General features: G+C 47.8%; 1 protein-coding gene across 2 annotated transcripts; it reads right to left on the minus strand.

Annotated features, from left to right (window-relative positions):
• Positions 1–1,451: 1,451 nt before the first annotated feature.
• LOC101933496 (zinc finger protein RFP-like) lies at positions 1,452–19,474 on the minus strand. Of its 2 annotated transcripts, XM_065565011.1 has the most exons (7): positions 18,957–19,470; positions 15,360–15,455; positions 9,849–10,079; positions 9,513–9,535; positions 8,987–9,102; positions 4,180–4,239; positions 1,452–3,289 (listed from the first exon to the last, which is right to left on the minus strand). In XM_065565011.1, exons 1-7 carry the CDS (start codon positions 19,371–19,373, stop codon positions 2,772–2,774), a joined length of 1,461 nt encoding a protein of 486 aa, XP_065421083.1. In that variant the 5' UTR covers positions 19,374–19,470; the 3' UTR covers positions 1,452–2,771. The 2 variants fall into 2 exon arrangements, with proteins under 2 accessions (XP_065421083.1, XP_065421084.1); XM_065565012.1 differs by lacking the exon at positions 15,360–15,455 and having other exon boundaries at positions 18,957–19,474.
• Between the last annotated feature and the right edge of the window lie 2,789 nt (positions 19,475–22,263).

A 22,263-nucleotide genomic window follows, 5' to 3' on the forward strand; every position in this document is an offset into this window, starting at 1 on the left:
CGCAGAGTCCTTCAGATATTTATAGCTCATTGGAAGGGAGACAGTGATTGGTGGGTCTCTGGCACAGTGTGTGTCAAGTCCCTCTCTGGAGATTGGCCTCAGACATAAAGGAAATTCCTCCTGAAGCTCAAAGGGTGGGGATGTGTGCTGTGAACCGTGGAGACCATACTACAAACCCTGCTGCTGTGGGAGTGAGTATTGAGTGGTTCCATTTGATATATATTTTAGGTTTTTTTAATAGTTTATTTAATTACCACAATAATAAAAACCATTATAATCTGTCAAAGGTGCCAACTTTTCCAGGCGCCGGTGGGTGCTCGCCCCCGGTCCCAGCCCCAGCCCCACCCCGCCCCCTCCTGCCCATGCCCCGCCCCCTTCCCAACCCCTTCCCCAAAGTCCCCGCCCCACTCCATCCCTCCCTGCCCCTATTGGACCCCTTCCCCAAATCCCCGCCCCGGGACCGACTCTTCCCCGAGCACGTCGCATTCCCCACCCCACCAGCGCTTGACGCCGCAAATCAGCTGTTTCACGGCAAGAAGTGTTGGGAGGGAGGGGGGAGAAGCAGAGCCTCGGCGCGTGCTCAGGGGAGGAGGCGGGTCGGAGGTGAGCTGGCGCGAGGGGGGGGAGCTGCCGGTGGGTGCAGAGCACCCACCAATTTTTCCCCATGGGTGCTCCAGCCCCGGAGCACCCACGGAGTCAGCGCCTATGGGTGCTGGTGTGATGTGCCATAAAATCCAGGTGTTCCAGATTGTAAACATCTGTCACACAGTTTGGTTGCTGGTGTCACACACAGGCAAGGTTGGAAGTTGAGAAATAAAATGATCCAACCAGCTCTCTACAGAGCACAGCTGAACAATTCCTGATATACATGCACATGACCCAGAGTGCAGGCCGGAGAGCAACATATCACAGTAAGGTCCAGGCTATCATCATAGTGACATACACAGATATCCTCACTCATGTTGGATTCACACAACCAATTTATGTGGGGGGAATCCCATGTCTCCCTTCAAAAATCACAGCTGGGAAATTAAAGGGAAACAGACAAGAAGAATGTTTTATATATTTCAAGTATCAGAGGGGTAGCCCTGTTAGTCTGAATCTGTAAAAAGCAACAGAGGGTCCTGTGGCACCTTTAAGACTAACAGAAGTATTGGGAGCATAAGCTTTCGTGGGTAAGAACCTCACTCAGTCTTGCATCTGAAGAAGTGAGGTTCTTACCCACGAAAGCTTATGCTCCCAATACTTCTGTTAGTCTTAAAGGTGCCACAGGACCCTCTGTTGCTTTTTATATATTTCATTTACTTTAAGTAAATATCAGGATTAAAAGGAGAGGAGATGGAACTTTCATAACCAGAACACATGGTAAAAACATCCACAAATGTGAAGTGTTTTGCCCTGAAAGGTACCTAAGTAGATGGCGGGGAATTAACTATGGGGTGGAATTAATGTTATAGTTTCACTTTCAGAAACATTTTATAGATCTCCCTCTCCCTCTCATGTTCTCTTTCTTTTTCACTTTTTTTTTCCATTTCATTCAGTTTTACACAGCATTTTATTTAGCACTCATTTCCCATCTGTTTATTTCTCTGAGTCTCCCTAACTCTTCTCTAATCCATGTCACTGATCATTTCAACTCAGGTGCCCAGTTCTCTCTACTGAATTTATCACCTCCCCTGTCCATGCCCGCTGAGGTTTTTCCTTCTCAGGATTGTTTTGCTTTTACGCTTCTCATTTCAGTCCGTCCCATCCCCCCACTCCCCATTTTCCCCAGTCTTCTCTCCTTACTCTTGTTTTACTTTATTTTCACCTTCTCCCATTTCATTTCTTCTCTCCCTTCTGGTTAAACCTGCCCTGTACCTGACTCCCCTCCCCACAGCCACCTCTTCTTCATTCAGCTGACATCTCCCCACCCCACAACTCCTTCCCTCCCGGAGCATCTCTTCCCTGGTGGCCTGTAGGTCATATTTTCCAGGGCCTGGGTCTCCCTCTCCAAGGCTCCTGGCTGGTGCTGAGCCTCCAGCTTCCCCCAAGGCCTCAAATTAGAATTAATTAATTCTGTGTCCCTGGCGCCCCAAAATCTGCCTGTCCCCAGCCCAGCTGTGAGTTCTACCCCCCTGCCCAGCCCTCACCTCTGCCTGTCCCCAGCCCAGCTGTGAGCTCTACCCCCAAGCCCCACATCACTTCTGTCCCCAGCCCCTCCTTCAGTTCTGACCCTGCAGCCCCCACCTCTGCCCCTCAGGGCCCCTCTGCTCCTCCTGCAGCTCCAGGGGCTCTTCCCACCACCCCCTCCCATCGCTGGTGCTACAGGGAGAGAAGTGGGAGGAGCTTCCTGGTGACACTGAGACTGGGCCAGAGGCTGGGTAGATGGGAGTCCTCCAGCATCTTAGAGATTACGATGACTGTGGCTAGAAAAGCCCACATTTTCATGGCTGTTTCTCCCCTCCCCCTCTCCATTGTCTCAGTGGCACTGTCTGACCCAGGATCCCGAGTCCTCCTGGACCATAGAGGACAGTGACTAACAGGCTGCACAATCCCTGGAGTAGTGAGATTAACTTCTCCATTTCAATCACTTCCTGCTCTCTATGGTTTGACAGTCCCCAGAGACCGTCCCCACCCCACCCCCACTGAGCACACAGAGTCATAGAGACTGTGCAGTAGAAAGTCTGCAGGAAGACAGGAGTCCTCCAGGGTCATAGAGAATATGGTTTCTGAAGTTTGCGGGGCTGATTTCAGGATACCTAGGTTTATTTTGATGCCCCCGCCCTGTCTCAGGCACACAATCTGAGCCCAGATCCTGGTCCCAGCACCTGGAGCCAGGGTTGGATTCTCTCCCCGGGAACAGACCCCAGCAGGAAAGTGAAGATCGGGGCCTCATCATCAGCATTGATAAATGTTACCTGCCCCCGGTCACAGTCCAGACAAACCCAGATCCGGCTGGGGAACCGGCTCAGGGGCAGGGGGGTCACAGGGGAAGTGAGTGCTTGGAAGTGACTCCCCCACTGCCCCACAGCCCAGATCCCCCCCTCAGGGCTACGACTGATCTGTCCCTTCCTCCTCACAGACTCTCTGGCCACCCCCACAGCCCAGCATCGCCCAGCAACTACCTCCACCTCCCAGCAGTGTCTCCCAGAGGTGAATCCCTCCCAGCCCAGCACACAGGGCTCAGTGTCAAATCTCTCAAGGTTCTTGGGCAGATCCTGCCCTGTGTTTCCCCGTCTCACACTTTTCCAGTCCTCAGACAGGACGAGTTCTGGATGAGCCGTGTCTGGATCCAGAGTCACATTTGCTGGGGAGAGAGAGAATCAGAACGTGAGGGGCAGAGCTCAGCCCTGGGGGAGGCTGGGACCATTTCTCACACTCCCCAGCAGCCCTGTCCTGACTGGGACACTCCTGGATCTCAGGGAGCTGTCTCTGTCCTGGGCACCTGAGACCGAGCAGAGATGTTACTGCAGTTCCTCAGTCTGTTTAATGGGACCCACTTCATTAGTTTCTCCTTTAATGCAGAGGCTTCAGCTCCCAGCTCCATTCCCAGCATTAGAGACACAGCAAGGAAGGTGTCAAAATCTTTTAGTGAGGCAGAAGCACAGGAGACAGGTAACAGCTTTTAACCCCTGAAGCAACCTCCCTCCCCAATTCAGCCTCCACTTCCAGGCCAGGGAACAGAGAGGAAGGTGCAGCATTGGGGAAGAGCTGCTTAAGACTAGAAAGTAGGAGGTGGCATTGGGTGGGGTAGCCCCAGCCCCAGTCCAGAGAGAAGGGAGGAGCTGCCAACATCAGAGGGAGAGCATCTCCCCGATCCAGGAAGCAGTGAGCAGCTCCAATAGGAGAGCCCAGCCCAGCCCAAAGTAAAGGCAGGATATTGGAGAAGAGCGATGGGGAGACCCCCTGCACCAGGGTCAAGCAGAGGGATGTGTCAGCCCTCAGGGCAGAGAGCTCTGTTTGGATGCTGCTCGGGGAGAGTTCATCAGCGTGGGCATGAACTGAGCACTAAGGAAACTGTCAGGAGTGTTTGTGTGACTTCAGCTTGGGATCTCCTCACTGTTCAGTGGGTTTATTTGTAGGGCTGTGTGTCATGGCTGCTGTCGGTGTGGTTGGTAATTTTAGCTACACTCTCATGAAGATGTTTTCACTGGAATTTTCTCACAATTTAAAGACAATCTCCACCTGCAAACTCACCCTGTCTGAATGTTCCTAGGGATTCCCCTCTTCTTGTCTCCAGTGCAAACGGCAGAGTGTCTGGAGGGCGAAAGGATAAGAGAGGTGAGATTTCATATTTATAAAAGCATTCCTATTCTGAACTCCTAAAACTGTGTTTTAATTATGAGAAACAGACAGAGAGGCCCAGAGACACACTCAGATATCCTCTCATATTTGGGCATCTCTTAGCAATGGACCCAATATCTTTACAGCCTCACATCCATCCCAGGACACACAATCTGTAAGTGAGATTTACTTTTCTCCTCCTCATCCCCTCCCACCCTTCAGACTCCAGTTAGTTTGTCTCATTCACTTACTGCCTTTTGTCACAACCTGGACCCAGATCATACAAAGACTTTGACATGAAAGTAACTTTACCCAGTTTGGTCCCTTTGACACTAACGGAATGTTGAGAGTTTGTGAAATCCTGGCTCTATTTGTAAGCTGGTGGGTCTGTTTACTCAGTATCTCTACAGAGAGCAGCACGATGGGGCCTTTGTCCTCCATAGGCAGAAACAGGAATAATAATAAAATCATTTTATAAATGTGGAAATTGAGGTGGGGAAAGGTTGATTCAATGCGCCAGATTCACTCCTGTGTGACACCCTGACACCCCAATATTCACAACGGTCATGTAATTAGGATATATTTTATACAAAGTATGTCTTATGAGGTATCATTCTAAAAGACGTGATGTGCTAGACATTAATATCTCCTTGGATTGTATGTGCTATCGTCGTGTGTGCAGTTATAAAGTTTGGTTATGTATGTGTTATGGAAACATGTTGTGAGGTTGAAAACACCCACCAGCAGCCTTTCAGGTACAACAGTAAAAAGGCCAACCAATGTTAATGGCTTATTGAGGGAATGCACACAAGCACAAGGATTACCCCAGGAACTGTGTACAACAGAAACCTCTCAGAGATAGCACTACACAATGTGAACTGTTTGACCCAGGTGACAGCAAAAGAACTTTCCAGCAAGTGGGAAGAAGATATAAAAGGGGGACAATGACATCATGAGGGTATCTCACTCTCCCTGCAACAACACACCTGGACACATCTGAGGGGTAAGGACTGAACTGTTGTAAGTGATGGTCCAAGAATAGAAGGAACTAGCCTGTGTATGAAAACCTGGGAAAGCCAAGGCAACTTGTGCCTTAAGAATCTGCCAGCCTGTTTATCACTCAGGGTGAGGATTTGCTCATTTATATCCTACCTATCTAGTGTGTTAAGCTCAGTTTGCGGTTTTTGTTTATTTACTAAGGTAATCTGCTTTGATCTGTTTGCTAACCCTTATAATAACTTAAAATCTACCTTTTGTAGTTAATAAACTTGTTTTGTTTATTCTTAAACCCAGTTTGTGGAATTCATAATTGGTTGCAAAAATTGGAGAACACTTCAATCTCCCTGGACATTCAATAACAGATTTAAAAGTAGCCATCCTTCAACAAAAAAAACTTCAAAAACAGACTTCAAAGAGAAACTGCAGAGCTACAATTCATTTGCAAACTTAACACCATTAATTTGGGCTTGAATAGGGACTGGGAGTGGCTGGCTCACTACAAAAGCAATTTTCCCTCTCTTGGTATTGACACTTCCTCACCAATTATTGGGAGTGGACTACATCCACCCTGACTGAATTGGCCTTCAGCACTAGTTCTCCACTTGTGAGGTAACTCCCTTCTCTTCATGTGCCAATATATATTTATGCCTGTATCTGCAATTTTCACTTCATGCATCTGAAGAAGTGGGGTTTTTACCCACAAAAGCTTATGCCCAAATAAATCTGTTAGTCTTTAAGGTGCCACCGGACTTCTCGTTGTTTTCCTCCACACTTAGGGAGGGAGCAAATTTCATGAGCTTATGCTGCACAGTTTTCTGTGGAGCGAAAGACAATACAATTTTGGGTTTCCACCCTAGAAGGGGTGTGCATTTGAGCACTGGGCAATTCCCTACCTGTGTGTGTACTGGAGGAGGCTTGAGGGCCTGGCACAGCAGGATAGGGTGAGGGAGCCCAGGCTGGTGGAACCAGCAGGCTCAGTGGGACCCCAGTACTTCAGGTGGCACCTCAGAGTGGGGGGCAACCCGTCACAGTGGCGCAGGGTCATGTGCACAGCTTTTTGCTCTGGGACACTGGTGGTGATTTTAAGTGAGTTTTAAGTGTGTTGGCTGGAGGAAAGACCAGTTTGTTATTTTCTGATTGCTTATTTGAGGCAAGGGAAGTAGGGGCAGAAAAGCAGGAAAATGAGTGATAGTGCAACAGTTGCAAAATTGGAGCTCTGCAGATTGCAGGCAGCAGAAAACGAAAAAGAGCACAAAAGACGTATGGAATTACAGTTTCTGCAGATGGAGGCAGAAGCACCAGGCAAAAAGCTGAGAGACAAAGAAATGGAGGTCCAGAAGCAACCCATGGAGGAGAAGGAAAAAGTGAGACAGCATAAACTGGCCTTAATTGAGAGGCAGAACCAGAACCCCACACCAGGGGGCCCCACCTCTCCCAAAATCCACAAATGGGAGCGATTGTGTCCTGTCTACAGTGCATCTGGGGACATTGCTGAATTTTTCATCACCTTTGAGAGGCTGGGTGTGCTGCATGAGATTCCTGATGAGCACTTTGGTTGCAAAGCTGTCTGGGAGAGCTCTGGATATATTCAATAAGATGCCAGTGGGTGACACTTCCAATGATGGTAAATTCAAGAAAATAGTTTTAAAACAGTTTACGATTACTCCTGAAACCTGCAGAGTAAAATTTAGAAGCCTCAAGAGAGGGGCTGGAATGAGTAATGTGGCATATGTAAACCAAATCTGAGATTAACTGGCTAAGTGGGTAAAGGGGAAAGGTATTTCAGGCTTTGAAGAAATGTGTAATCTCGTTGCTCAGGAACAGTTCCTGAATATGTGTCGTGATGATGTAGAACAGTGTTTATGGGATAAGAGGGTAAAAACTGTCAAAGAACTTGCTACTTTTGTGGATGAATTTGAACAATCCCAAACACCTATTCTGAATAAATCACAGGCAGAGGGGTGTAAATTTGGTGCGAAGCAAGGTCCCCGCTTTACCCCTGGGAAGAGGGAGGGTGGACGGGAGGTGGGGCACCCACCCCCAGAGCCCTTCTTCCCATACCCATCCCAAACCGCCCTTAAAAACAGGAGACCCTAGAAGGTGCTTCCACTGTAATTCTACAGAGCACCTGAAATATAACTGCCCCAAATTGAAGGAAAATAAGCCTTCTTTGACCCATATTGGCTCAGTTGTCCTCAGCCCCGAGGCCCTGGAGCCAATTTGTGACTCCGCTGTTCAGTGGCTGCAGGGGCCGGTGCAGACCTTGGCACAGGCTGAGGAAGTTCTGAAGCCAGCCAGAGTTACATCCCTATGACAATGGGCCCCTGTGTCTTGCCCAGTGTGCAGTGTCAGAGGCCCAGCTTTACACTGCCCACGTCCCTCTGTCCCTCGTCCTCTCCCCTCCCTCTTTCACCCGCCCTCACCCCTCCCCCACCCCATTCCCAGCCCTCTCAGGAACACGCCTTGTGCCTGCAGCTGCTGGGGAGGAGGCACAAGGGGCTCCTGTGCTGGAGGAATCCCTCACCATGTGGGAGGGGCTTTCTCCTTCCCTGCAGCCCGTTTGGACCAGACTAGCTGCCGTACGGGACCAGAGCCCAGTGATGGGCTGGGTCCAGCTTTAACAAGTGGACTTTAATTTACAGTCCTGACCTTTAGGCACCTGGGGCCTGGTTCTCAGAGGGGTTGGGCACCTGCAGCTCCCACTGACTCCACCTGCAGATGTGGAGGCTGCACAGCTCTGGAGCACCTGCCCTGCAGCTCTCTAGTTGGGCGAGAGAAACTCAGGTGCTCCAAATTAAACCATTTTGCTAAATTGGGGCCTTAATATTGTGACCTTTGGTAAGTCGTGAATTAATGGGAGACATCTTGATGTCTAGGCCCCTGCTACATATGTCTACTTTCCACTAGTTGTTATGTTCAGAATTGAGAATTCGTACAAGGGTCATGCATAAGTTTGGACAGACTGAGATTATGTGTTTATACTGACTGGCTTGGCTTTGGCCTGGTTATCCATTTGCTTGACATAAGGGAAATGCTGCCTTAAAAGACCTTGTTATTAAGTGATGTGTTCATAAGTTGCTATGTGGGACAAAGAGATGTTTTGACCACACAATGTGCTTAAAGACAACAGACACCCAAAATGTAGTGCCAAGGACCAGTTAGCAAAGTCCAAAAATCCCCATACAGAGACAAAGGTCAAAGTGACCTGTGCATAATCGGTGGTAATAAACCAATCAGAAAAGAGAATAATAACATGGAACTGGCTGGGATAGCAAAAGCCCTGAAAATTAAAAAGTTCATGCATGTGTATCCTATGAGCTATATAAGATACTTAATAGTCATAACACTCATAGAGGATTGGAAAAGAACTAAAAAATATATTAGCTGGATGTGTATATATGTCAGTCATTGTAAGGGTAATGACCGCTTCATAGGAGAAATCCACCGCGACGCACCTATGTCCCAGGAGAAGGCAACTGGCCAGTACGTCTTTCGGTATGTCTGTCATTTCTTACTTTCATAGTAATTGAAGGCATCCTTTTGGTACAAACAAAGGTTTCGGTTAATGAACCTGAGTGACTTGGACTCCAAGTGTGTGGCATTCTCATCCAACAATTAAAGAGAAGCATAATCTAATTATGAACCAATTGGCCAGAGTCATTCTCCTCCAACAGTCTCGGAGGCTCATCCCAGTTTCCCATTCTAGATCCCTTCTAGGTACCTTTGAACTTCCTCAGAGTCTCCATTAGAGCAACAGTTTTCTGGGAGAAATCACTGAGTCTCTTATCCTGTTTAGGAGAAATCTCCAGTGGCTGCTGGAACTTTCCTTTCTCACACCTGGACAGAAACAATGTCACATGGTTATATTTCATTTAGTGACTCATTATAAGTTCTTGCTAGTGAGATGCTGCTCTAATGGGCTGGGAATTAGAGTTCCTGGTAACCAGGGACCCAGCAGTGACAGGCCCATATTCCATCCCCACAATCCTGAGGAAGTCAGCCCCCAGGGATGTGACATCTCTGGACAATACTTGACGTCAGTCTTCCCCACTGTATGGGAAGTTCCAGAGTCTTCTGTAGAAGGGTGAAAACCTCAGGATTAAGTTTATTAGACAGATTTGTATCCAACATGTGACCTTCCCCACACATTTTGCTCTAGAGCCCCTGTGAGATGCGGTGCTAATATCATCTCCAAACTCTTTCCCAGCATTGTGAAGTGTGAGGGGGAGTGAGAGAGAGACACGTACCTGCTCAGGGTGCTTCTGACATCCTAGAAGAGAGAGAGAGAGAGTATTTCAGTCCCACCTGACACACACTTAACATTCCCAAGAAGGGATTTTGCAAGTATGGGGAAAAGAGGCTCTGCCCTGGCTCCAGGGCCACGTGTTCGCTGAGCTTATGGGGCTTTTCCATCTCTAATATCTCTGTGTCTGTCACTCTGCAATGTACAATAGTCATTCACATGTCAGGAATGCACACGCTGAGTTACACTGAGATCTCTGACTGCTGGAACCCAGTGCTTATAATTTAGGAGCTGTCCTGTCCCTGTGTCGGGATCCTGGATGTTTCTCACTCAGTCTCACCTGCAGGAATTCACTCGCTGGCTTCTGACACTTCCCCTCCAGCTCACTGATCAGCTCACTGAGATGGGAAATCTGCTCGGAGAGTTTAGTGGCATTTTCATTCTGTATTTTCTCAATCTCCTTGTCCAGCTTTTCCAGCTGGGCCAGCAGGAGCCGCTCTTGTTCCTCCAGGAAGTGCCGCAGTTGCTGAAATTCAGACACAATCTTCTGCCTCTCGGTTTGTGTCTTTCTCTGTAAACAAAAATAGGAAAAGGGCTGGTCAGAATATGGCTGAAACCTGGGGTCCCTTCACAGAGTGCTGAGCAGGGCTGGATTACCCAATAGACAGACTAAGCATGTGCTTAGGGCACCAGCAAAGCAGGGGGCACCAAAAAAATGAGATTTTTTTTTTTTAAATTTGATATTTGATCTTTCAAAAAAAGCATTGAAGCAGTCATCATGGGAAAAATCAGAACTTTCTTAGATTTCCTTACACTCCACTACACGCTCTTCCCCCGTTTTTCTGTTCTCTTTTCATTACTTATCCCCACCTAAACCAGGGGGGCTTCCTACTAACGTAGATCAAAATAATGCGAGGAAATCAGATCCTGTCATGTATTGCAATAAATTTATGTTTTATTATTGATATATTCTTCTGAGTTATATGTACTTGATTCATTTTTTTCTTTCTTATATATATATATACATAAAAATAGTGTACATTGTGTAATTTGTTGGGGTTTTTTAAGTTCACATAACTGAGATAAGGGGCAGGATGGAACGTAACCAACTGAGTGGAGCACAGAAACGTAAACTGGCGGAAGAAAAGAAACAAAAAATTAGTGAAATTTTCCAAAACCTTCCAAAGCTGACATCATTTTTCAAAGCGAATCCATCAGAAGCAACATCTTCTCTCTGTAGCACAGACATCGTTCCAAAACCTGTAGGTGTTTCAGAGACTGACCCTTCTTCTATTGGTGAAACTAACACCATTCCAGAACATGTGGATGTGTCAGAGACTTAACTGATTACCCTACTCCTGGTGGTAAAACAGACATTGTTCTAGAAGGTGTGGATGTGTCAGAGACTGAACCTGCTCATGCTGTAAATAATAGAAAAGATCCTGGTATGTGGGTTGATTTCAGTACCGATGATGTAGCTTACTGGATAGATCCTGGATCAAATGACTGTCAACACCACACTGGGCCATTTGAGAAATCACATTGGACTTTTACCAATGGCAAACTAACAAGATATTGTCCACAAAAAATATTTTTCGGCATGAAAGTGAATGATGGGAAATATACTCGAAAATGGCTACTGTATTCACCATCAACAGGGTCTGTGTACTGTTTTGTTTGCAAACTTTTTGCATATAAACCTTCAACATCCCGGTTTGCTGCAGATGAATTTAGTGACTGGCGGAATACTGTTTTAATTGAACAACATGAAAATAGCACCACTCAGGGATTCAATGTTGACATATTTAAATCGAAGACAGGGCTTTGGATTGACACAAAAATTGGAAGAACAAATTAAAGGGGAGCGTGAATACTGGCAACATGTCTTGCAGAGTGTTATAGCTGTTATTCAGACATTAACTGAACATGGCCTGCCTTTCCGGGGATCAAATGACACATTTGGAGCATTGCAGAATGGAAATTTCTTGGGATTGTTGGAGCTTGTGGCTCAGTTTGACCCATTTTTAGCAGGCCATATCTCAAAATATGGAATGCTGGCAAAGGTAACCCATCATACTTATCCAAGACAATATGTGATGAACTCATTGGTCTAATGAGTGACAAAGTTCATTCAGCTATTGTGGATGAAATAAGTACTGCTGGGTACTTCAGTTTATCTGTTGCCTCTACACCTGATCTTTCACATATTGATCAATTGAGTATTGTACTAAGATATGTGTCTCCCACAGATGGAAAACCAGTTGAACGATTTATAACATTCCTCAATTTGAAAAGCCACACTGGTGAAGAAATGGCAAATCAAGTACTGCATTTTATGTGCCAAGTTTGCAAAATAGATTTCTCAAAGTGCAGAGGTCAATCTTATGACAACACTGCCAACATGTCAGGGTGTTATCAAGGAATGCAGAAGAAGCTTTTAGAACAGAACAAATATGCCATATTCATACCATGTGCTGCACACTCTCTCAATCTTGTTGCCTGCGGTGCTGTTGATTGTTGTCCCGTGGCAGTAAGGTTTTTCTCAACAGTCCAGTTACTTTATACATTTTTCTCTGCCTCAACACACCGATGGGCAGTTCTTAAAACATATTTGGGCAATGGTCGTGTGTTGAAATCTCTTTCTAATACTCACTGGGAGGCACATGCAGTGGCAACAAGTGCAATTCTGGAGTCCTTCTCAAAGATTGTGGATGCATTAGAAAGTATAGCTGAAGACCAATCACAAAAGGGAGAAACTATATGAGAGGTAGAAAACATTGCGAACAAGATGCAAGAACTAGAGTTTGTATTCATGTTGACCAAGTGGAATTAAATTTTACAACACTTTTACCACACAAATCAAGCTCTTCAAGAAAAAGAATTGGATTTGAAAACATGTGTAGACCTCTGTCAATCATTAGCAGCCACTTACACACTTTGAGGAATGATTGCAAAAGATTTGAAGACATATCAAAAGATATCTTGCCTGATACTAACTACAAAGAAACCCAGTCCCGCAAGCGAATCAGGAAAAAACAAGCAAATGATAGCAGTGCAACAGAAACAACGTTGAATCCTAGAGACAAATTTCGCGTATCTAATTACTACATAATTATAATTGATACACTTGAAGCTCATATGAAGAGGAGAGGTGAGATTTTCTTTTCTAAACAATATGAACTTATCTGACAAACAATATTCACAAGGTTCCCAAAAGCTAGTTGACTCATACCCTGTTGACTTGAACATGAATCTCTGTGGAGAAGTACGGCAGTTCCACTGTTATATGCGCGCAAAGTTTAATGAAACAGGAAAAATGAAATTCAGTCACATTGATCTTCATGACACAATATTGAAAGGCGGAATACAATGTGTATTTCCAAATGTAGAGATCGCACTACATATTTTAATAACATTGATGATTGCTAACTGCTCCGCAGAATGCTCTTTTTCTCAGCTGAAAAGAATAACAAACCCTCAGAGAACAACAATGTGTCAGGACAGACCTGATTCACTTTCCCTATTGAGTATGGAAGCGGACATGCTTTGTCGAGTCAGCTTCGATGAATTTATCCAGAATTTTGCCATCAGAAAGTCTAGAAAGAAGCTATTTTAATTTCAGCATACATGTAAGTTTTGTGTCATTTCAAAAAATAAAATTTTATTTTACGGTATAGTATTGTTTTTATGTTGAATTACATATGGGGGGGGCACCATAATCTTTTCAGTGCTTAGGGCCTCTAAAGGTTTTAATCCGGCCCTGGTGCTGAGTGTGCAGGCGGGAGAATTTCTTTGTAAATTCTAAATCACCTGACACTGAACAATATCCTGTGGTTACTAGAGAGAGGGTTTTCTCACACCTTTCAACGTTTCCATGTCTGACATGGATCGTGCATTATCGAGAGCCTAGGAGACGCAGATCCAAAGCAGTAGGAGGCAGGACTCAGCACTAGAGCTGGGGGACATTTTCTGCACTAACATTTTTTTCCAGGGCAAATACAGATTTATCAACATTGAAACGTTTTATGAATTCCTGTCAATGTCACCAGTTGTTTTCTTACAAAAATAAATACACGAAAAATCAAAACATTTTCTTTTTCTTTTTTTTTTCCCAGGATTTTATAATGGTCTAAACGGAAACAAAACATCTTTGATTCCACCCTTTTTTTTTTAATAGCCAGCCCGTGAAAAAGTTCTGGTATTTGCTGAGCCCTACTCAGACCCACGTTAACAGAGACATGTGGGGAGAAAAAAAAAAACCAAATGAAACTATAACATAAAAAACTGCAGACTCAGGCAGAGAGCTCCGCATTGGATACATTCAGTTCACATTGGGAAAAATTTTATTACAGCCATAAAAGCTGGAAATTAAATCATTAATAGAAATGAAAATTTAGAATCCAAAGAGGATCATGTTGCCCTTTTCTAGGGAGAGGATTTTTCGGGCCCTCTGTATGGATGTGAGCACAGGTACACACTCACACGCACACCACACAGTATTTAAGGATCATCAAGCAGCAGACAAACGTTCACATTCCCAAAGGCCACAAAGCAATCATTCACAAGAGTGACATGTGAAGGAAGTAACCTGGAATAAAATATAAACTGTAACTAAAGAAAAAAGAACAGGAGTACTTGTGGCACCTTAGAGACTAACAAATTTATTTCAGCATAAGCTTTCGTGGGCTACAGCTCACTTCTTCGGATGCATAGAAACGAACACACAGAAGATATTTATACATACAGAGAACATGAAAAGGTGGAAGTAGGCATACCGACTGTAAGAGGCCAATCAATTGAGATGAGCTATCAGCAGCAGAAGAAAAAAAACCTTTGAAGTGATAATCGAGATGACCCATAGAAGGTGTGAGGAGAACTTAACATGGGGGGGGGGAAATCAATTAGTGTAATGACCCAACCATTCCCAGTCTCTGTTTCAACCTAAGTTAATTGTATCTAATTTGCATATTAATTCGAGTTCAGCAGTCTCGCTCTAGAGTCTGTTTTTGAAGTTTACTAAAAGAGTAACTAAAGAGAAACTGACTTAAGAAATAAGGAGGATGTGAGCTGTAGTGAAAATAAGAAAATCAACATCTCTGGACAGCACCCTCAGGCATACAAGGGGAATGACAGGAATGGAGAAATTGTCAGAGCACAAAAAGACTGTAAGCCAGAAGGGAGCGGAGGGATAGAACCCAACACGTCACACCCAGGAATACGTGGCTTTATTTAAGCTGGAACTCAGAACAGTAAACAAAGCTCGCACAACAGGATTCATCAAGACAAAACTAAACATCCTCCAAACTCTGGGCTGACAGAGGCAGAGAACTGTGAAATGAGGAGTGAACATGTAACAATGGGGGTTTGTTCTAATGGGTTGGATTTTCTAATTCAAAATTCTGTTATTTCATTCATGTTAATTGTTACCTATGCAGTGAGTTTAATTAAGGTAACAGTAGTTAATATGCAGTAGATAAGAATCGTGGTTTACATTAGTTTATGGCAGTGGTTTTCAACCTGTGGTCCGCAGAGCCAGACAATGTCTAAGAGGTTCGCAAAAGACTTAGACTGAAAACTGACTGAACAGAAACTAACTATACACACAATGGATTTTCACAGGAGTCCACAACTCCATTTGAAATTTGCAAATGCAAAAAGGTTGATAACCACTCATTTATGGTGTAAGCCTAAGTAGTAATTCCTGCGAATTTATTTCTGCTTTACCCCCAATTGATTGAGATAAAACATAATTTGGCCTCTAGATTGCCCCGGCCGCTCCTTATTGCTCTCATTCAGAACGCCCCTCCATCCGGCTCCTTACAACTGCAGGTTAATAATGATGGGCACCTACTAGATATTCCTGTTTTCTCTTCTCTCCGCTCACTTTACATCCCAGCAGCTTTTCTCTCTCTTCCCTCAGAGTCTTCAAATGGGCCTGAATCTTTTCCTGAAGAAACAGAAAATGATTTGAGTGCTGTTATTTTTAGTTTTAGGAGTGGGGGGAGGGGGCGGGCTTTTCCAATACAAACACTCCAGAGATGACTGGAGAATCCAGTAGGTTTATGATATCAGAGATATTAAGGAAGTGGAGTCGTATTAATAGACACTGGGAGTGTTTTATTTTCAGACTCTTTGAAGTTGTTTGATCTTATTACTCCATTGATTTACACCAACAGGAAACTGGCATCACATACTTGGACCTGGCGAGTGGTGTGTGTCGGGGGGGGGGGGGGGTGTCACAACCTCAGGGGTTCCTCTGGGGAAGGCAGATCAGCACTGCATGTTGCTAACGCTGTTGCAAGCATTGTAAAGCATTTTGGGGAAGGTCAAAGGTGTGAGTGTAGAGTGGAAGATTCCTTTGCAGGCTGCGAGAGGCCAAAGGAGGAAGGAAAAAGAGAGCAGAGAACGGATTAACTGAACACTGCAGCTAGCAAGCTCGGTTGAACAATAAAACGCTGGCCCCAGTCCAAGGTCACAGTGCTAAGTGAGAAGTTTATCTCTCACCCAGCCACAGCAAGCCATAAAAAAAAGAAAAAGTACACTGAACCAGGGCTGCAAAACTAAAAAACACAGGCGAAACAACTAGGGGCGGGGGAGCAGAGCTTCGCGTCCTTTTGGGAAAGTGAGGAAGACCACAGAAAGCCGGTTTGGACTGGAACAAAGTGCACCAGGAACAGAGGTCGCAAAATGGAACACCCCCAAGGGAACCCAGGACTTAAAACCCTCCTAAGAGCTGGAGCAATTCGGAGATCACAGCGGACCCTGGATGACCTGTGCACACAGGACAGAACTCCCATCCACCCTTCCCCCTCTTCTTCTTACGTTACACCCAGGCCTGGCCAGCCTCAGGTAGTAAGTGTGTGAGTATAAAAGTGGGTTAGGGCACTAAAGTTTTCTTCCTTCCTCTAAGTAACATGGGGAGCACCCATGTCTCACCACTGTTATTTTATTATTTTATTAATAAAGCTTCACAACTTAGACACTTGGTGTGTTCTGTCATCTCCTCCCAAACAATCATGTGGCCTCAGCCTAATCACCTGATGCCTCAAGCAAATTGGTAACAAAAATCTGTCACAGAGGGAGTTCGTGGGGGAGGGGGATGGAGGAAAGAAGGAACGTGGTGGGCGGGGGGCCTCATGAGAGAGGAGGTGGAGGAGAGGAGGGATGCAGCGAGCGGTGGGGACCTCCAGAGAGGGGGCATGGAGTGGAGGAGGCCTCGGGGAAGGGGCAGAGCAGGGATGGGAAGAAGTGGAATGCAAGTGGTGCCACCATGGCCCAAGAGTCCAGCAGCGGGTTGGTGGTGGCTGCGCCAGGCTAAGCCTAAGCCTCCCCTAGCCTATTATACCTGCTGACTCTGGGAGACTTGGCTGTAGACTCCTCTTAGTGCCTGCTGCTACACAAGCACCTTAAACATTCCCTATAGAAAAGTGCGGGCACCTAAGTCTGCACCAGAAAAAATGGACAGCTTTGAAATCTGGAATGGTGGCCACCCATGATGACTTAAGTATCGCGATTGCCAGTGTATGCAAACACAACCCTCTTTAGGTGTCCCCCACTCTCACCCCCAGTTGTTTCTTTATCCACCTGCTGCAGATCATCTTAGACTCTGACTGTGAGCTCTATTTGCCTGACTTGTCTGTATGGTGCCTCGCACAATGAGGCCCTAATCCCTCACTGGGGCTCAGAGATGCTACTGTAATAGAAATCAGTACATTCTATTGATTACAAATTATTATTATCATTATTAATGTCAACATGGAAACTTTATGGGCACTGAAATCTATGGCCAAAATTTCCAAACTGAAATTTTCAGGACTGGGACTCTCTCCCTGTGGGCTCAGGAGATGTGAAAGAGGGATGATGCTGGGTCACAGGGTGGCTGGCCCTATAAAGGTGGAGGGGTCTCTGCCCCACCTGTGATATAGCCAGTTCTCCTCCGCAGGTAGGGAAAATGGAGGAGTGGTGGCTGGGGGGGATCATGTGATTCAATCAGGCCTGGGGCTGGCAAAACAGAGGCCTATGGAGAGCCAGAGGTAGGAGGCCTGTGGAGAAGGCAGAGGAGGCCTTGGTGCTTCCGTGAGGGCTAAGGCTGAACTCCAGACTGAAGTCCTGCAAGTCACTACTGAGAGAGCAGGGGTGTTACTGGCCACAAAAAGCCACTGTGGATTTTTTCTGGGAACCTCAGAGGGAAACTGAGGCAGAGCCCCAGGCCAGGAGGGAGCACTCTGGAGGCAATGACCCTGCTACATGCCACAAGGCTAACGGCATTTTGGGCTGTATAAGTAGGGGCATTGCCAGCAGATCGAGGGACATGATCATTCCCCTCTATTCTGAATTGGTGAGGCCTAATCTGGAGTACTGTGTCCAGTTTTGGGCCCCACACTACAAGAAGGATGTGGAAAAATTGGAAAGAGTCCAGCGGAGGGCAACAAAAATGATTAGGGGGCTGGAGCACATGACTTATGAGGAGAGGCTGAGGGAACTGGGATTGTTTAGTCTCCAGAAGAGAAGAATGAGGGGGGATTTGAACCTGAAGGGGGGTTCCAAAGAGGATGGAGCTCAGCTGTTCTCAGTGGTGGCAGATGACAGAACAAGGAGCAATGGTCTCAAGTTGCAGTGGGGGAGGTCTAGGTTGGATATTAGGAAACACTATTTCACTAGGAGGGTGGCGAAGCACTGGAATGCGTTACCTAGGGAGGTGGTGGAATCTCCATCCTTAGAGGTTTTTACGGTCAGGCTTGACAAAGCCCTGGCTGGGATGATTTAGTTGGGAATTGGTCCTGCTTTGAGCAGGGGGTTGGACTAGATGACCTCCTGAGGTCCCTTCCAACCCTGATATTCTATGATTCTATGATTGCTCTGCTGCCCCCTCCAACCCAGTCCCTGCTTCCTACATCAGACAGATTGGCTAGGCTCTGCAGGATGGGAGCTCCACTCCAGTCCCCTCCTACGTCTCATGAGGGAGGGTTCAGCGCAGCTCCCTCGGTTCCTGCCTGGGTGAGAAGCTCTGCAGGAAAATGATGAAGGGGATGTGGGCCAAGAGGGCAGCCCCAGCTACATCCTTCTGCTCCCTCAGCCCCAAGGACAGGAGTAGCACGGACATGGTGTTAATAGCTTTGGGAGATGGTGGAAGTGGGGAAGGACAGAGAAGGGGGGTCACTGCCCAGGACTCCACATACGGGGAGCAGGAGGAGTGGGGTGCGGGTTACTCACTCCCCCCACACTCCAGCATGTTAGCCTTAGCATATTTCTTTAAGGCCACACTTCTCCACCTGCACAAGCCTTTGGAGGATTCCCAGTTGCTGGGAAACCTACTTAGGCCTGAATTCTCTTGTTCCTCTCCAGTGCAGGCTCACTGTCTGGGGCTCAGGAAATCCCTCACGCTTGGGGAAGGTGAGTTTCCCAAGGCCTTATCTGGCTATAAAAATAACAGTTGGTCATTTCCTACCTTGAATTCTTCGGCAGCTTCCTCTGCAGGAATGATGATGTGATCTCTGTGCTGCTTGGATCTGTCACACACCAGGCAGATGGGGATTTCATCCTCTTTGCAGAACAGTTTTAGAGGCTCCTTGTGTTTCTCACACAGTCTCTTTGTTTCTGGTTCTTTCCCTGTCTGCAACCTGAGTTCTCTGGCTGCTTCCACAATATTCCTGAGCTGCCTGTTCAGCCTGAGGTTCCTCTGGGGAAAGAGCTTTCCGCATTCCGGGCAGGAGACGTCTGTATCGAATCCCTCCCAGCACTGGGTGATGCAGGCTCGGCAGAAACTGTGATCACAGTCTAGAGACACCGGATCTTTAAAATACTCCAGACAGAGGGTACAGGTGATTTCATCCTGGAGAGTTTTTGCTGGATGTGCAGCAGCCATGGCTTCTAGTGCAGGAAAGAGACCAGAGAGGAGTTTAGTTTCACTTCCTTCTGCTCAGAATGGGCTGGCTGAACTTTGCCTAGTCATTAGGCATTTCCTTTCTGGGTGCGGATTCCTGTTGTTTGGTTTTTGTGCACTGTAAAGAACCTTTGAATGAAGTGTGATGAGCAGGGCCCTACCAAATTCTCCACTGTGAAAAACGCCTCACGGAATGTGAAATCTGATCTCCCCCATGCAATCTATTGTTGGGGAGAGGCAGAGCTGGGGGCACCCCAGCTTGGGGCTCCTACCATGTGCCGGGTGCATGTCCCGGCCCAGTCTGGGGAGGGATGGGTCTTTAAATTCCCCTGCAGGAGCCGCTTCTGAAGTCGGCTCAGACCCACCTCTGGTAGGGTTACCATACGTCCGGATTTTCCCGGACATGTCCGGCTTTTGGGGGCTCAAATCCCCATCCGGGGGGAAATCCCCAAAAGCCGGGCATGTCCGGGAAAATCGGGAGGGCTCGGCCGGGGCCACTTTGTCTGGGGTCGGCGGTGCGGGGCCGGGGCCGGTGCGGGGCCGGGGTCGCGGGGCCGGGGGCATGGTGCCGGGCCGGGAGCCGGCCCGGGCGCGCGGTGCCGGGCCGGGGGCCAGGCCGGGCCAGGGTTGCAGTGCCGGGCCGGGCTGGGCGCGGTGGCGGGCGGGGAGCCGGGGGCGCGGTGCCGGGCCGGGCCCGCGGGGCCGGGAGCCGGGCCGGGGTCGGGGAGCCGGGCCGGGCCCGCGGGGCCGGGAGCCGGGCCGGGGTCGGGGAGCCGGGCCAGGCCCGCGGGGCCAGGAGCCGGGCCGGGGTCGGGGAGCCGGGCCCGCGGGGCTGGGAGCCGAGGGGTGCGCCGGGCCGCCGGGGGTGGTCGGCCGGGGCCGGCACCCCAGGGCCCGAGCCGACCCAGGCTGGAGCCGCCGGGGGCCAGCCTGGGCCGCGCCTCCTCCCCCCACACTCCCCCTTACCTGCTACAGGCTTCCCGCGACTCAAATGTTCGCGGGAAGCAGGGGAGGGGGCGGAGACTTTGGGAGGGGGCGGAGTTGGGGCGGGGGGCGTGGGCGGGGCTGGGGGCGGGGCCCCGGGGAGTGTCCTCCATTTGAAGGCACAAAATATGGTAACCCTTACCTCTGGGAACCTCTCCCGGCTGCAGGAAGCTCTGGGGCTGCTGGTTCGGAACCCAGCTCTGAAGGCAGTGTACAAGTGAAGGTGGCTGTCAGCCCCTGACCAGGGCAGAGAGGCTGTGGCCCCAGCTGTCAGTCCCCAACCCGGGTGGAAGGCTGCCAGGAACACTCTCCCCCTCCCCCCCACCTCCCCAATACCCTGCCACCCTGATTTCTGCCCTGCTGCTGGTGGTGTTGCTGGTTCTGGCTTTAGAACTGGGTGCCTGGCCAGCAGCCACTGTTCTCCGGCCACCCAGCTCTCAAGACGGAGCCCCTGCCAGCAGCATCATAGAAGTAAGGGTAGCAATCCCACAACTCCCCTACAATAGCCTTGTGACCACCCCCACCCCCACCACCACACACACACACAAAACCCTCTTTTGGGTAGGGACCCCCACACAATTACACCACCATAAAAACTTCAATGGTAAACACCTGAAACCATGAAATTTACTATTTAAAAAATCCTATGACCATGAAATTCACCAAAATGGACCCTGAATGTGGTAAGGACCTAGTGATGAGTCCAAATTGACACTAACTCCTCCAAAATGTTGCAGATACCCCCACTGCCCTGCAACCTGCCCTGTCCTTTAGTCACTCACTTGTAAAAATTAGAGCAGGAACTAGCACCCAGGGGATCCTTCGTCCTGTGCTCAGGTCGCTACAGCACAATTCCTCCTGAACGGAGCACAGACTCTGCTTAGCCACAGGCCCAAGGGAAGGGGAGATGGGAGAACCGCCGGAATGTGCTAGAAACTCCTCAGTAGTTACAGGATCCCTGGCAGTTACACTCGGTCCAGAAGTTATCTTGTTAGTGAAGTCTTTCAACTTTTAGCCTAAGCAATAAATGGTCTCATCTGAGTGTCCGGGTCCATCTGCGCTCAGTGATTTTACCTCTAATGACTTTAATCAGCAGGTGAATACCCCCTTTGTACTGCAGCTGGTGCGGTGAGTGTGAAAGAGCAAAGATTGTATTCAGAGTTATCCTGTGACGGCCCTGGTAGGAAGGGGAAATATCAGCCTTTGTTATAGAAACACTAATTTGTGGATGTTTTTACCATATGTTCTACTTCTCCCAGCCTCAGAGCAGGTGCAACACAGGCATTGGCAGCGAATCTGTTCCCTCAAAGGTCCTGTTCATATTCTTCAACTCTGCCTTGGAGAGACCAGCTCTGGGGATAAAAGGGGAATTGAGTCTCTATGGCCAATTTCCTCCTTGGCTTCCATGCTTTGAGGGATAGCAGGTTCCCAGGTGAAGTGCTGTAGAAATCTGTCCACTAGGAACTAGACTGAGACACCAACTCCCCCCTCCCCAGCTCATTCCACACAGGTCTCCAAACAGTCCTCAGGTGGGAAATACTCTTGACCACTGCTGCCCTGGGCTGAATGGTAACCAGGGCCCCAGCAGTGACAGGCCAATATTCCATCCCCACTATCCTGAGGCAGACAGTCCCCGAGGGATGTGACATCTCTAGGAAATACTTGAGGTCAGTCCTTCCCACTGAATGGATAATTCCACACTCTTCTATAAAATGGTGAGAACCTCAGAATGAAGTTTATCATAGAGATTTGTATCCAAAATGTGATCTTCCCCACACATTTTACTATAGAGCCCTGGGGAGACGTGGTGCTAACATCATCTCCTAGTATCAGGGAGTAGCTGTGTTAGTCTGTATCCACAAAAACAACAAAGAGTCCGGTGGCACCT

The sequence above is a fragment of the Chrysemys picta genome, chromosome 12, assembly GCF_011386835.1.
Source record: "Chrysemys picta bellii isolate R12L10 chromosome 12, ASM1138683v2, whole genome shotgun sequence".
NCBI classification, from domain to species: domain Eukaryota; kingdom Metazoa; phylum Chordata; order Testudines; family Emydidae; genus Chrysemys; species Chrysemys picta.